General features: G+C 42.0%; 1 protein-coding gene across 1 annotated transcript in view; it reads right to left on the bottom strand.

Annotated features, from left to right (window-relative positions):
• Positions 1-319: 319 nt before the first annotated feature.
• The window catches only part of PKDCC (protein kinase domain containing, cytoplasmic), a 38,426-nt gene continuing 24,569 nt past the window's right edge, over positions 320-14,176 (bottom strand). Inside the window, exons 6-7 of the mRNA XM_062571891.1 lie at positions 4,440-4,613; positions 320-1,578 (exon numbers count right to left, since the gene is read on the bottom strand). Coding sequence (XP_062427875.1) covers positions 1,493-1,578; positions 4,440-4,613 — 260 coding nt within the window. The 3' untranslated portion in view covers positions 320-1,492. The remainder of the gene's footprint in view (positions 1,579-4,439; positions 4,614-14,176) is intronic.

Below are 14,176 nucleotides of genomic sequence, written 5' to 3'. Positions count from 1 at the left end.
GTTCCTAATGCTATATTGTTAAAATAATGCTAAAATTGCTAAAACAATGCTAAATTCTAAAAGACTGGTATTGACATGACTCAAACCGTGGAGCAAGAAAGGCTGCTAAAGCGTTGTCTTCTCAGGGTCACTTGCTTCACTACATGCAAACGTGCAGACAAGGCCAACGTTTGCCTCCAGAAACACACTTGTCAGAAGTCCAGAAGTCACTGGAACAACTTAAGTTTCTTCCTGGAAAAATACCTCCCACTTAATTTACTTACAATACATTATGTCTTCACAGGATCTAGGCGTTTATTTACAACATAGAAAATACGTGTAGGAAAGAAATTGTATTTATTTTTTTTTTTACAAAAATAAACAATTTAAGAAACAAAAGCACATTTTTTCCTGACTGTACAAACTACAAAACAGTATGACATTGGTCACTTTAGCATTTACTTTATTGCTTTCACTGAAAGCAAATTCTCTAGACACACCATGCCTATAAAATGCATTTTATATAGACTTAAGGCTAGCGTTCATTTGCCATTATTAAGGTCATTTACTTCATTCATTCTAAGAATTAGCAAGCAGTGCCTTAGAAAACCAAGGATTTGATGATAAAAAATATGAATAATTGCAAGATACTCATTAAAATAGTACAATTCCACTAGATGGATTGCTTTGCCAGACTGTCAAAGATGTGGCTTAGCGAACAATTCAAACTTGATTCAACAAAAGTCTTAAGCATGGGCTTAATTGTAAGCATATGCTTAGGCCTTACCCTATTCAGCAAAGCACTCAGCACTTGGGTAATTCCCTTCCCTTTCAGTGGGACTATTCATATGCTTATGTGATTTGCTAGACCTACAACATGGCTCTTTTAAATTAAAAATTAAACTTTATGATAGCATTTGAAGCAAAAATAAAAATTAGCTATAGTCTTGCAATTATAAACATAACCAATTCACTGAGGAAGTACTCCTTCATTATGACAAATAAGTTGGTCTTGCATATTTGATAGCTTTAATACAAATGCTGATTGTCTTCAGTAATGTCTGATATTTAGGTTACAAACTGATATGCTTCAGTAACGCTGTTGTGATTGTACTTGCCCAAATAAATATCAATGCAGAGGATGCAGACTTCTCATAGAAATGATCAGCTTTCATCCCTATGCAAATAGGCACAGGCTAGAAAATTTATGCTAACCTTGGTTAGAAAAGCTAGAGCTGCCAGCTGATTTATAACCAAAATTATACCTTAACAGTGTATCATATTTTGTATTTTGCTTTGTTTTAAAAATCACATTTTCAAAACATTGTTGTATTGCACATTCATCCTGGTCATGCAGGTTATTTCTTTAAAGTTTTGTTTAGCACTCTATAGATTAGAATGAGTAATAGTGCAATTATCTCTCTGGCCACAGCCATCTTAAACATAACAGCTGCCTATATTTATACACAAACAGCTCTTGTCACTCACGAGTCAAACTGGACCACTTTAGCTGTCAACCTGTCACTTTCACATATGTTATCTTGTCAGGATCGGGCACGATATGATTTGAGGCCATCTTGAAGAAGACAAGCTGCCGACCTGAGCAGAACAGGAAAGGGAGGAAAAAAGAAAAAAAAAAGTAATTAGAAGTGATGAGCCCATTGCCTATTTTGAAACACTGACATCTCATGCTCTTTAGGCAAGCCACGACTGAACTCCTTCTTAACTTCAACTGGTATAAAAATGAAATGCTTTCATTTAAAATTACACTGAATGTTCCTTGGTTTCAGTATGCTTACCCTTACATAATTATTACCAAACTATGGCTACATATAGCTAGCTCAATATAAATGAGGGAAAGGTCTGAAGATTTTAATACAAATTTCACATAATCTTTGAAAATGTATTTAAGGACTCTCCCATCGATATAAATGAGCTTGGGTTCAAGGCTTAAATGAAGGATGTTCATTTGACTGTACAGAAGTAGTATCATCTTCACTTGGATCTTTACAAAACTGTTCCGTGCAACATGTTTTTCCTGAACCATTTCTTGCTGATCTTCGCAGCTCTCCGTTTTAAACAAGCTATAGCAAGGTTTGACTCTTCAGATAACAAAACTCTAGCAAGATATGAACATCCTGGGCAGTGTAGGTCACCTGCCACATATACATCCAAGTCCAGTGAGGCTGAAGTTACTGAGGTTTCACCCACTGGTACTTGTGGGACCCATAGTACAGATCTCGAGTCTCCCCACTCCTACAGAACTGGCATCTTATTCACATCCCTACCTCCACCTAGATGAGCACCTGCCATGCCACAGACCCTGACTGTGGCTGACTCTCCTTGGCACAGAGGCCACAGAAGATGTTCGTTATTCAACCTCTGCCTTCATGCTCTCTAAAGTTCAGAAAAGCAAATGTTATTTACTCCCAGCCTGCTTCTCTAGGGGGCTCCCATAGCACTATTTTCTTAAAGAGTATCACATGGCAAACTGGATGCCTGGACTACTGACCAAATTTCCACTCCAAATTTCCACATTTCGCAGACTAAGTGCTCATACATCAGGAATGACACAGTAAAGCTGATGATAAATAAGATTTACAGTATTGCTACTCTGACTCACTTGCTTTTAATATTGTAACAGGAAACAAGACCTGCTCTAAACTTCCTATGAATTTCCCTGTGCTGTAAGACTTTTTTTTTAGTATCTTAGTTAACTTGAAAGGTCTGACTATAGATAGTTTGATGTGATAAGTTAATAGTCACTGGCAAGGTTAATATAAATTAGCTTTTTCTGGATTCCATGGAAGTCTGTTTCCATCTCTGGGAAGCACAAGAAATTCAGAAAAAACATAGCAGTACGTTGGCTAAAACATGCAGGAAATTTCTGAGGTTTCTTCTCATTTGTAATGCTTTCAGAGCTGGGGGCCTGCACTCGAAGACACGTATTTATATAAGCCTGGCTTGGTGTATATTTATGTTGCTCACCTAAGCACAATGAAAGCCTCCAACTGCACACAGGATACATTTTGACATAAGGTTAAGACATATTAAGGTCTCAGTTTTGCAGACCGAAAGATGAGTCTTAGGGGCTAGGTTACACGCCACACAAGAAGTCTGGGCAGAGTAAAGCCTTATATCAGCTTTCCCAAGGTTTGGCTAGCATCAGACATCCTTCCCTTCGGAGACGGCACGGGGGGAGCTACCCTGGCCTTAGCGATGGCAATCCCAGGCAGGAAAGCAGCTCTGCCTGGGTGACGATGATACAGGGCACTCACTGGGCAGTAAAGGCCGCAGCACATGTTTGGAAGTCCACCACCAGTCACCACACAAGAAAAACTGGCTTCAGTGGGAGTTTTGTCTTGTGTGAGGACTACGAAGGAACATGGACTTTACTTGTCTTTCTTCATTACGTTTCACGAGGTGCAGTCACCTCACAGGAACGTTGCAGGCGGATGTGGCCGGCACTGGCTGCAGGGAGACGCAGCTCTGCCGGGCAGTGGGAACGGCTGCAGGTTAGGAGCCTCCTGCTCATCTGCATGGGATTCAGCCCCGCTCAACCTCTAAACCATCCTGGAGCTGCAGCTACAGAGGATTACTAGACACTTTAACATTTTAGTTTCTCAGATTACTGTGTAGTTCCTTGAAATAAGCCCCAGACTGGTTCAGAAGTAGTGAGCCAGGGCCAATTCTGCACTAATGTAAATCAGCACTAACTGACTGACTTCAGTGGGACCACACTGCAACTACCAGGCCCACAAAACTCTTGGAAAACATACTTATCTCTTCAAACGAGCTACATTCTGTTAGACAAGACAAGAAAATGAGTCATGGTGGCAAGTGGGATTTTCCCCTACAAAGTTCTTTGTGGCCAAGATACAGAGTGCTGGGCACTTCTATTTCTCCTTGATTTTAAATACTCCCTCCTTCCTGTCCTTCAGCCAAACCCATACTGAGAGAAGCACACCATTCCCATCAGAAGCAGGGCATCGCTTACATCAGTCGGAAAGTCCCAGCTGGCTGGATGTGTGGGAGAACCTGTTTGGTTTTGCATCAAACCACAACAACCATATGGATTGGAAAGATTTATTTTAATCCAAATGCTGGGCCATATTCTGCACATTCAACTGCAGAAACAAGTAATGGACTTTTGTTGTTGCTTCTGCTGCTGTATTTTAAAATAAAGTTTTGTCCCCCCAAGCTGAAGAACCCCACAGCCCACGCATGCCAGCCCTCAGTGCCAGCTCCTTGGAGTCCAGTCACAGATTGCTGCTCCCCCACCAAGAGCCATGCTCTGCTGAAGCTGAAGCTTCAGAAGCTATCCCATTTCTGGCTCGTGATATTGGCTCCCATGGACAAGCACAGTATGTTCCTCAAACTGTGTTAAAACACTGCTTCGCTTAAAGCAGTCAGAACATATGACTCAGCTGCCGTTATGTTGAGCAGCATCCGTGACCTACCTGTCCAAGTTGTCTGGTTAGTTAAGACAAAAGCTTTGCACTGGGAGTAGCTGTCACAGATCTCGATGGCTTCGTTGACATCAAACACGGAGAGGAGGCAGCCCTTATGATGGTAAGATGGCCAGCATCTGTAGTTCTCATCAGGAATAAAAGCTTCAGGCACCCGTTTGTACTCTGCAATTAACCAGAGCAAAGCAATCATTTCAAAAGCTCTAGCAAACTCCTGTTTTGATCAGGCAAAGTTTACTGCAACAGCCTAGGAGAGGGACATGTGATAGAAAAGGTGAACAGCTAGACCACAGCAGCCCCATTTTAGTCCCAAACGTGTTTATAGCTCTGCACCTTACTTTGCTTTTCCTTTATTCCTTTCTTCTTTTCACCTTTTTCTTTTTCCAGAAAGTGTCTGTAAATAAACAGTCTGTGCACAAAACGCTTTCCCCTTCCCCACTGCGCAGATGAGGCTTTGATTTTATTAGGAGTTTTACAGGAAGAATGTCGCTTTGAATAAACAGCATCCACTTGAATGAACTGACTCACTGTCCTACTTCTTAACAGGGAGCGGGATTGTCAGGGTGAGACCCGACCAGGCGTTCCCAGCCCTCCCTCTCAGTTAGAAGAGCACGCTATTTTCCTCTAGCCCCTTTAGAGAAGGAAGAAAAGACAGGCTTTTAATTAAGCAAACTTTTTTGCTTGCTCAGATTAGCACAAAAGGGGAGTTGCTTGATGGGCCTCTGAGAGAAGGAAAAAAAAAGTACGTGAAGCATGTCAGCTTGCTTCTTGCCCAGCGCCTCGGCTCTGCCCGCGGATTACTCGTCTCCTTTGGCTGCCGTTCAGTCTCACTTGCCTTTATGAGCTCCCTCTTGTTCTCTGTGCACAGCTCCTCTCGGTTTCCCAGCTGCTTGGGGGGGGGGGGGGTTCTTTGATGAATGCATCAGCAAATTCAACTAATCACTTATAAATATTTCTATTTAGCTTCTAGGCACACAAATTGATAGTTCCCTCCCATCTCCCCCACACACACACCCTATTCAAAAAAAAGAAATACATTCTATATTTCTTCTAATTGTATCTGTTACGGAAACTGGAGCTGCCTGCCCTGACTCACAGCCTGTTCTGAAGTCACTTTGGTTCAGGCGTTTTCTGCCTCACGTTGCAGATTCAGCCTGTTAATATTTCAGGCGTTGCATTATACAAACACCACCAAGTCAGAGACCAGCGAGTCCACCAAATTCTAAACTACCAGTATCCCAGTTACGAGAAGACTTATACATCAACAAGTGCTCATTCACACCACAGTCTGAAATAGTGTGAAAGAAATGCAGTAAATGCACTCATTTCTAAGTGTAGCTCATTAAAAGTATCATAAGACACATTCACCAAAAGGAAGCTAAATCAGAGCTGATCATGTCCCACTTAAATCAAAGGCAAAAAAAAGCTTGACTCAGAAAAGGCAGACTCACACTCCCAAAGGAAGAAACAGAATCAAAACACAGTTTCACTTAAAATGTTCATTTCACTGCCAAAAATATGCATACATTTCTTCTGACGAAAAGTTGCTGCATAAATCAGAACTGCTACTGGCTGGATAGGTAATGTCCCTTCTTTTCCCAGTTTCTGTATAAACCATATGATGACAACAACTACAGAGTGTAATTGAATAATATTATATAGTATCACACACACCTCTGTGTGATAACTCTTGAATATTGTACACTGCAGCCAAGGTCAGTAAAATAATGGGTGAAGATGAGATGCAAAAAGTACCAGTCCACCATTGTCTGCACCATATATAACCATTTACATCGGTGTTTATGACACGTTGACTGGATATAAAATGGGATCATTCACAACTTTTCTTTGTATGACTACGGAAGTGCCACATACCAATTAATCCCACCAAATCCCATAGCACAGCCACAAAATGGTCACACTGACTGCAGCAGAAGAAAATGAACACATCTCACTAACTCACGCCATTAGCAGGGATCGTGTCCCGGTTCCTCACCGGAAGCGCTCCTCTGAGCTCGCCCAGCTCCCAACAGCAGTGACTAACATCAGCCTGCAGCAGCCCTTGGCATGCAGTCAGGTACTGACTTAGCCAAGCAGCCCCAATGCCACATTATATATTTTTCTCCTTGTAAGGCAGGAGCCTGTCTGAGCGGCCCGTATTTTGAATTACTGTTCACTTTTAAACTCCTCTGCTCACAGCTATGTCTCTTAACATGCCTACAGCACTCTCCTCCCTCTCAACGCTCTCTCTTCCCATTACAACTGTTATGGGTTAGACTCTCGACTGCTTGAACAGATTTCAAAAGTGCAACAGTGATTTACATGAGCTGAGGTTCTGCCAGAGGTAGAAGATAAAGTTCTCCCCTTTTATTGACTTTTCCAAGGTGACTGAGCCTGGTAAATCATTTGGGCAGCTCGGAAACATTTATCAACAGAGATGGGCCAGCAACAACTGTCATCATGAAAGTGAGGTCCTGACTTGTGAGTTCAAGAGAACAAGTAAATCTCCAAGATGGGATTCAGCATGTCCTCATCTTGTGAAAGAATACAACTGCAGTCCTTCCTCTCCTTCAGATCCCTGTTAGGCAGGGTGGTGGCATTGGCCAGGCCCTAAAACAGGGAAGGCACCATGATCTGCAGTGATTGTAGGGTGCAGTACATAAATCATGTAGCATAACAAAGTTAGTACCTGATAGTGTGACCTACATACAAAGAACACTTTCCTGGCTGTGAAATCATTGTTCCTGGCTCATTTCTGCCGGACAGGTGAAGTCCTTGGAGTATAAGGGAAAGCCTAGAGGCATATAGCCTCCACAAAGAACACTTTGGCGGCTACCCCAAATTGGCACAGATCTTGAAATACCTAGAGATTTGAGCACCCTGCCTATCCTACCTGTTGGAAGTTTAGTGGAGAGGGAATGGAGCAGGGGAAGCACCAAGACAGCGCCCTTGCAAGCTTCTCTTTCCATCATTTGGTTTTGCCCAAGAAGAAGGAGCCACACCAGCATCACAAGCATGAGTCACTGTTGCAGCACCATCCAAAGAGACCACTAACTTAGTTCTCAAAACTCGTGTTCACATGCCTGAGAGCCTGATTGTACATTCACCTGGAGATTCGACATGAGAGACCGTCCACCTCTGCTTCCACCAAAGTCAGCGGCAACAGGAGCATGACCAGACCTTTCATGATGAAGGAAATACCAGCTAGCTTTGCTGTCAAAGCAAGGACCATATGGCTGAAAAGGAAGAACTGGCCACATCAGACACTCCTGAACTTCCTTTTCTGCACACCACTTTTCTTCCTACCACTAGCATAAGAAGTCTTACAACATTTTTCCTTTAATCGTTCTTTCATGTCCTTTTAAAAACAGACATGTAGAGCTGAGCTACTCACTAAGGACCAACTGTGCCGCTGCCTGATGTGGCCACACAGGGGAAAAGCAGGAAGGCAGCTCCTCTGCCTGCCTGTGTGGCCTGCGGAAGAGAGGCCCGCAATCACCGCACATACACTCAGGGACTGCACCAGCAGCTCCTTCCCCTTGGAAGAGGGACAGCAGAGAGGAGCAAAGAGAGGGCCCAGCTATGGCCCCACATCTGCTCTCACGCTCCCAAATCAGCCTGGCGCTCTCGCCTTCCCAGGAAGCCAATATAGGGCAATATTAAACTATTTATTATTACGAATGATTCCCCCTCCCCTTACACTCCTAGCGAGACACCTAGAGGCACTCTCTTCCAAGGACAGTGCTGTCCATATGTCTTTTACATCCCTGTGGACGCATCACACCTGAGCCTACAGAAACCAGAAACCAACTGCAATACCAACCAAGCACTGGTCTGAGGAAACTGCATCTTTCTTCAAACTTTGCTTTATCTCGAGAATGGCAAGATAGCTGCCCTCCTAATTTGCAAAGCGAAGGCAAGTATCTTTGGAATCTCGTGTTTACATTGAGACAAATTAGGGAGCTGACCCTTTAGCCCTTATTTGTACAAGTTGTGAAGAAGGAGACTTTTCTCACATAAAGTAGGAGCAGAAAAAGGAAGGGCATTCTTGAAGGATGCCTCTTTATTAAAATGTGTCCCAGCAATGAAGGCTCCTCCTGTTTTCACTTGCACTCTATTAGCAGCAGCCAGCAGGAAATAGATGTTCACACTGCGTATGTGTGACTACATAGCCTTCACAGTCAAATCAGGGCTGCACCAGCTCCTCAGATACAAGTCCAAATTATACAGGATGGAAATGCCTAATCTGCATGAGATATCTAAACATATAATGAATCCAAATGTTGATACTCATTGCACTAATTCAAAGGGCTGCTCTCCTCTTATGCAAAATTTGCTCAATAATCCATTATAGCGAAGCACAGCTAGAGCTCCTCGTTCCATGCTTCTGGAACCTGGCAGAGCCTTTGCGGTGTACTTTGAAATACGCATCAGGACAAAAATACTATAGCACAAACTTATCTTATGTTATAGACACAGAGTAAGTCAAAGAGACATTAATGCCAACCATATCAAATCTCAGCTACAGTGCTGGGTTTCCCCTACCCCTTTAAATGATCACCCTGGTCACTACAGTGCAGCTACATGGCCAATTTAGCAATTCTCCACTGCTTTAAAGACAGCTCTAGCTCAGGTTTTTGTCCTGCCAAGACCTGAAACTAACTTAAATGGAGCCCATGGAATTTGAAGGCTCGCGGCAGTAAATCACATCATAAAAAGGTCAAAGTTCTGGTCGATTTCCAGACTAATGGTGTTTAAAACCAATAAATACTTGCCTAATACTATAAATGCAGCCATAAATTTACACTTTTGCACACATATACGTAGTTTGACACAGAGTACATAAAGTCTATCACAGTAATGGCAAGGAATAGATCAGAGAAATGCAAGACATTCTTACTAGCATCACAACCAAAAAAGAAGCCTTTTTTCCGCTTCCTGATTTTGTGAGGATTGAAGCAAATAAAATGTAATGCAGTAGACCTGATTTTGATGTCACTTATAACACATTTACTCCAGCTTAGCAGAGGGGAGCTGATTCATTGCTCAGTTATACAAATAAATCTGTGCAGGAAACATTCTTCCTGTCACATAAACATTTTGAAATTTCAAACTATTTTCGTATGTGGAATCTATGCAAATCTTGAAATTTTTTATTTTCAGACTTGTTTAATAGTTTTTAAATGTTTTTTGAAGTTTGCTCTGATCAGTGAAAACATGCTGTTTCAATCATTCCAAAACCATCCATTTCCAAGTCAACCTCTTTATTTAAAAAGGTAATTATAAGCTAATAGGGACCATGAAACAATGAGAATAAATCAACAATTGAATCATCAGTCTTTGTATTTTGTGTTTTCTTAATAAGACAGAAAAACCATTGAGAAAATATCCTTCCTGTGAAAAGTTTCATTTCCACTGATTTGAAAACTTGTTTAAAACATACTGTGTTGAAAACTGCTCTGCCAGTTCTCAGCATGAATCAAGAAACTTCAACAAAGTTGTACACAGAGTCAGCATAAGTGAGATCAGAATTAAGCTTCTTTGAGTGAATTCTATCACTTCCCATTCGCTGCAAGTAGCAAAAACAAGATTAGGCTGATCTGCGCAGCTGTCACCAGTGCAAAATGAGCATCTTTTCATGCCAGCTTTAAAAACAATCTGCAGCATCACTGCCCGGTGTAAAACTATAAAAGAAAAGCAAGGCTTAAAAATCTTAACCTATCAAAAATCACCTGTGCTGTCCCAAAGCCAACTATAATCTATAAACATACTCATTTTCACTGTACTAGACTGAATCATATAAATAACTCCACAAGTATATTATAAACTATGTGAAACCGCCTGTGGTTTCCCCCTTTTAGCTTGTTTGAGTCACCCTAAATCTGACTTTAATCAGTCCTAATGACCGTTTATTTCAGCCACAGCAGCCAGATTGCATTTTTACTACCAGCTACAGCTACTAGTTGGAAAATTGCCCAGTTTTCTTTTCTAGTTATCACCTGCCAATACACCATGGGTCAACAACACAGATGCAATAATGTTCATCCTTGAAACAGAAATCGTGTTACTCCTTTTCCTCCTTCCTCTCTTCCTCCACTCTAGCATAAAACAGACAGTTGAATCTGTATTTACTTTTAATTGCTTTGCTTGCAATTAAGCAGAAAGACCTTGAACCTACCAATCTCAGTTAAATGTGGTAGTCTCCCAGGGAGACTAAGGAGAACAGAATCAGATTCTAAACAGATAATAACACATTTATGTTTCAGTATGATTCATTCTACGCTAAAATTTCCTCATGCTTCAATACACCACATTTAAAAATTCTTCAGACAAAAGGCTTCATAAAAGCTTATGTACGAATGTGCTATGGAAAGCTATTTATTGTTATGTCTGAGACAAGGACTCGCTAGGCGTATCCTGGGCATCTCTGCTTTAGAACATTTCTGACAACTCACAACTGTTTGGAAGGACAGAAAGGCCTGACAGGGCACTTATTTGCCATAAGGCAAGTAAGTATTACTTCTCTGCGTGTATTTTTCATCCTTCAGCTGCTTCACGCATGTAGGCTGCCAGCTAAGCAACACTGCCTCTTTTTTTGTGCTTCCATTGCACCTACAGTAGAGCCACATTCAAACTGGAACCTGTGGTGCCACTGAAACACGAAGAAATAACAAGAATGACACGTTATGCTGCACTATATTCCTATTAACATCGCACAGCTGGATTCTTTTCCGCCTTGCACACCACGATCCAGGGCCAGCTCACCAGGCTGCAGCTACAGAGCCATTCCATATCCACTGCCATTTCTGCCATGCACATCTATTTATTGAAGACAACCATACCAAACAACTGAGTGCCAAAACTGCGCGTAAGCAACGTCTGGCCCTCTCGCTCTTAAAAACAGTGGTGCTGATGCATGTGTCAAAAGGCACATAGGGTCAGACGGAGGTATTTAAATTTGAAGACAGATGACTGTAGGATTTTTAAAAAGATACTTAGTGACTCTGTTAATCTTTTTCAAAGCAACTTAGGCTCTAGTCCAGCAGCAAAAATTATTTTGCTGTAAGCTGCCAAGTTTGACCTGGAGAAGTTTAGCAACAGCAGACAGAAGAAATCAGAGCAGAACAAACTGCTGAGTAAGTAGTGCACATTGTCTGCACGACGGCGGCGATGTGCTTCTCCCACGTGAGCAACGACCAGTCACTGTTCTCTGCCTGAAGGCTACAACCCTGCACTAATGACAAAACCAGTGACACAGAGGAGAAGCCGCACCTTGCCAGCCTCACGGTGGAGGTGAACGTCGGCTCCCCGTCTCATTTACGTGCTGGGAGAAGACCACTGCCTGCTGCCCCCGCACCAACCTCCCTCTACCACTCAGCGGTGCCTTGCTGCGCTTCCCGCACTGTACGGGGTGCAATGGGCAAAACCTCCCGGGAGCCCTCTGCGTGCCCATGCAATTAATACGAAAGCTTCTGGCATGGTATCAGTTAGAGAGCGCCACACGTTTTCAGTGCCCTGTATCTTCACCTCTCAGCTCACCACAAAGCTGCCTTGACACCCCTGGGAACGGACCACAAAACGCCCGAGCGCCAGACAAAGCAGGAATCTGGGCTGCAAAGGCTGCTCTGCAGCACGCTCCCCACAGAGCCTGCACGCGCCTTCGGCAGGACGCTTCCAGGACGCTAAGGCGTTTCAGCCTGCCATAGGATACGTAAACTGTCTCAAGCAATATTCAGCAACTTCCCAAAATTTCTCTCTCGCGCATGCACGTGTGCACAAACACACCCGCCCTACTTGACTCCAATAATTCTTGCAGAGATTTACAATTTCCTAAGCAGGTTGCTATAGTGATCCTGCAGAATATTTTTTCAAAACACTGTTGTACTGTAAATGTTTACATACAGCATAATCCTGCCAAATTGTCTCAAGACAAAGGAAACGCAAAGTGCCTTTGCCTTCTGTCCAGCCTTCTAGCTTTTTAGCATTGCGAATGTACTTTCCACTAACAACAGAGGCTAATTATGCCTTTCTGTGGGCTTGCACAGCCTTAGGCCTAATAATGGGTCATCTATTAGCTTTAATGAATAACAAAGCTATCGGATTTACTAGTGTTAGCTGATTTCACGCATTTCTGAGTAAATTCTGAGTTAGCTGAAAGGCTGGGGCTTAACTCAAGGGCCAGACATCCAGTTGGTACAAATCAGTGTCAGTTGATCGAAGTAATAAAAATTTTGATGCTGCGGCAGGACTCTACAGATGAACAGCAGTAGATTATTTTTATAGTTTTTTTAATCTTGATAATTAAAGGAACAATTTAACCATTTTAGATAGCATGTGAAAAGAAATACATGGTCCTGGTTTAATTCACATTCTTCTGGATTGCAGCAAGGGAGGCCAACAGTCAATGAAATATAAAGGTATTTGCTCATGGTGTTGTTTTAAACACTGTAATGTTCCTATACCAACATTAACAGTAGTGTGATTTATGATTACAGAACATATAAATAGCTATCGAATGTCTCCCGCGCCTCTACTCTGTTTCTAAGATACTAAAGCAAAGTCCAGAGCATAATATAATTTACAGCACTATAAAATGTTTTACAACTGAAGCACAGTGAAAGCTTAATATCCAAGACCTTCTGTAATATGACTATGTCATCTTGTTAAACTTTATTTATGGGAACACTAGGATTGACAAGAACTTTCTTCATGTCACTTTCCCACTGATTATCAATATCACCTTTCGCACTTCATGTTGTTCATAGGAGGAGGTCTTCCTTTCAAAAACAGAAGTTCACACAGATAACAGCCTGTTTCCTAAAAGTTTATATTTTAATTATGTCTTTAGATCACTTGCCCAAGATCATGATCTCTTCCTTCCTAGTAAGAATTTATAACACTCTATTCAAGACAATGGATAATTCAAAACATCTAAACTTATGACAAATTCTCAGGCATCATCACTTGAAACCTTTTTGTTTTTGTTAAAAAAAAAAAAAAAAAAAAAAATCCATGCCTGCACTTCTTGGATCTGCATTCTCCCCTAGTTTTGCTTTTATTATTTGGAAACAGAACATCCACCAGGGAGGCCTTACTTTGCCAGTCCTTCAGATGCCAGGCAGATTCATGGCAATGGCTACTTTTTCTTTTAAGATTTCAGACCAAAAAAGTTTGCCTCACACTGAATGGTTAATTCTTGTCTTTTCTGCCATTTGAGAGGGTGAAAATCTCAGGAACCACTCACCTTGACAGACTTTCATTATCTGAATCAAAACCTATGTGAAGCCGTGCCTGTAAGACCTTGGCACCCTGGTACGTGAACGCAAAGCCCCTATTAACTCTGATCTGGCCTCAGAACCAAACCATAATCTCTAGTTTTAACTTAATCTAGTACTGGATTGGAAAATAATCTCCCTGAGTTTTCATTATACTGTAGAACAAGAAAAAAAAATTAAAAAACCTCATAACCACAAAAATATTTTTCCTTTGCCTTCTGAGAGTAACACAGTGACCTCCAAAAGCCTAAACAGGACCAAAATACTACCGCAATTTGGGAGAGTATCAGAGTCCTCCCTCTTCAACCCTGTCTCCCCCTCCACTACCCACTGGTTATACAAAATATAGAATTTCTTCTACTGTTGAGCCTCGGTTTTGCTTGGCCAGGAAGCCAACTCAGCTGGGAATGTCCCGCCAGCAAGGAGAGGTTGGCTACATGGACACTAAGTCTC

The sequence above is a fragment of the Rhea pennata genome, chromosome 3, assembly GCF_028389875.1.
Source record: "Rhea pennata isolate bPtePen1 chromosome 3, bPtePen1.pri, whole genome shotgun sequence".
NCBI classification, from domain to species: Eukaryota; Metazoa; Chordata; class Aves; order Rheiformes; family Rheidae; genus Rhea; species Rhea pennata.
The sequence above is the reverse complement of the archived record's forward strand: the minus strand, read 5'-3'. Positions and strand labels throughout refer to the sequence as shown.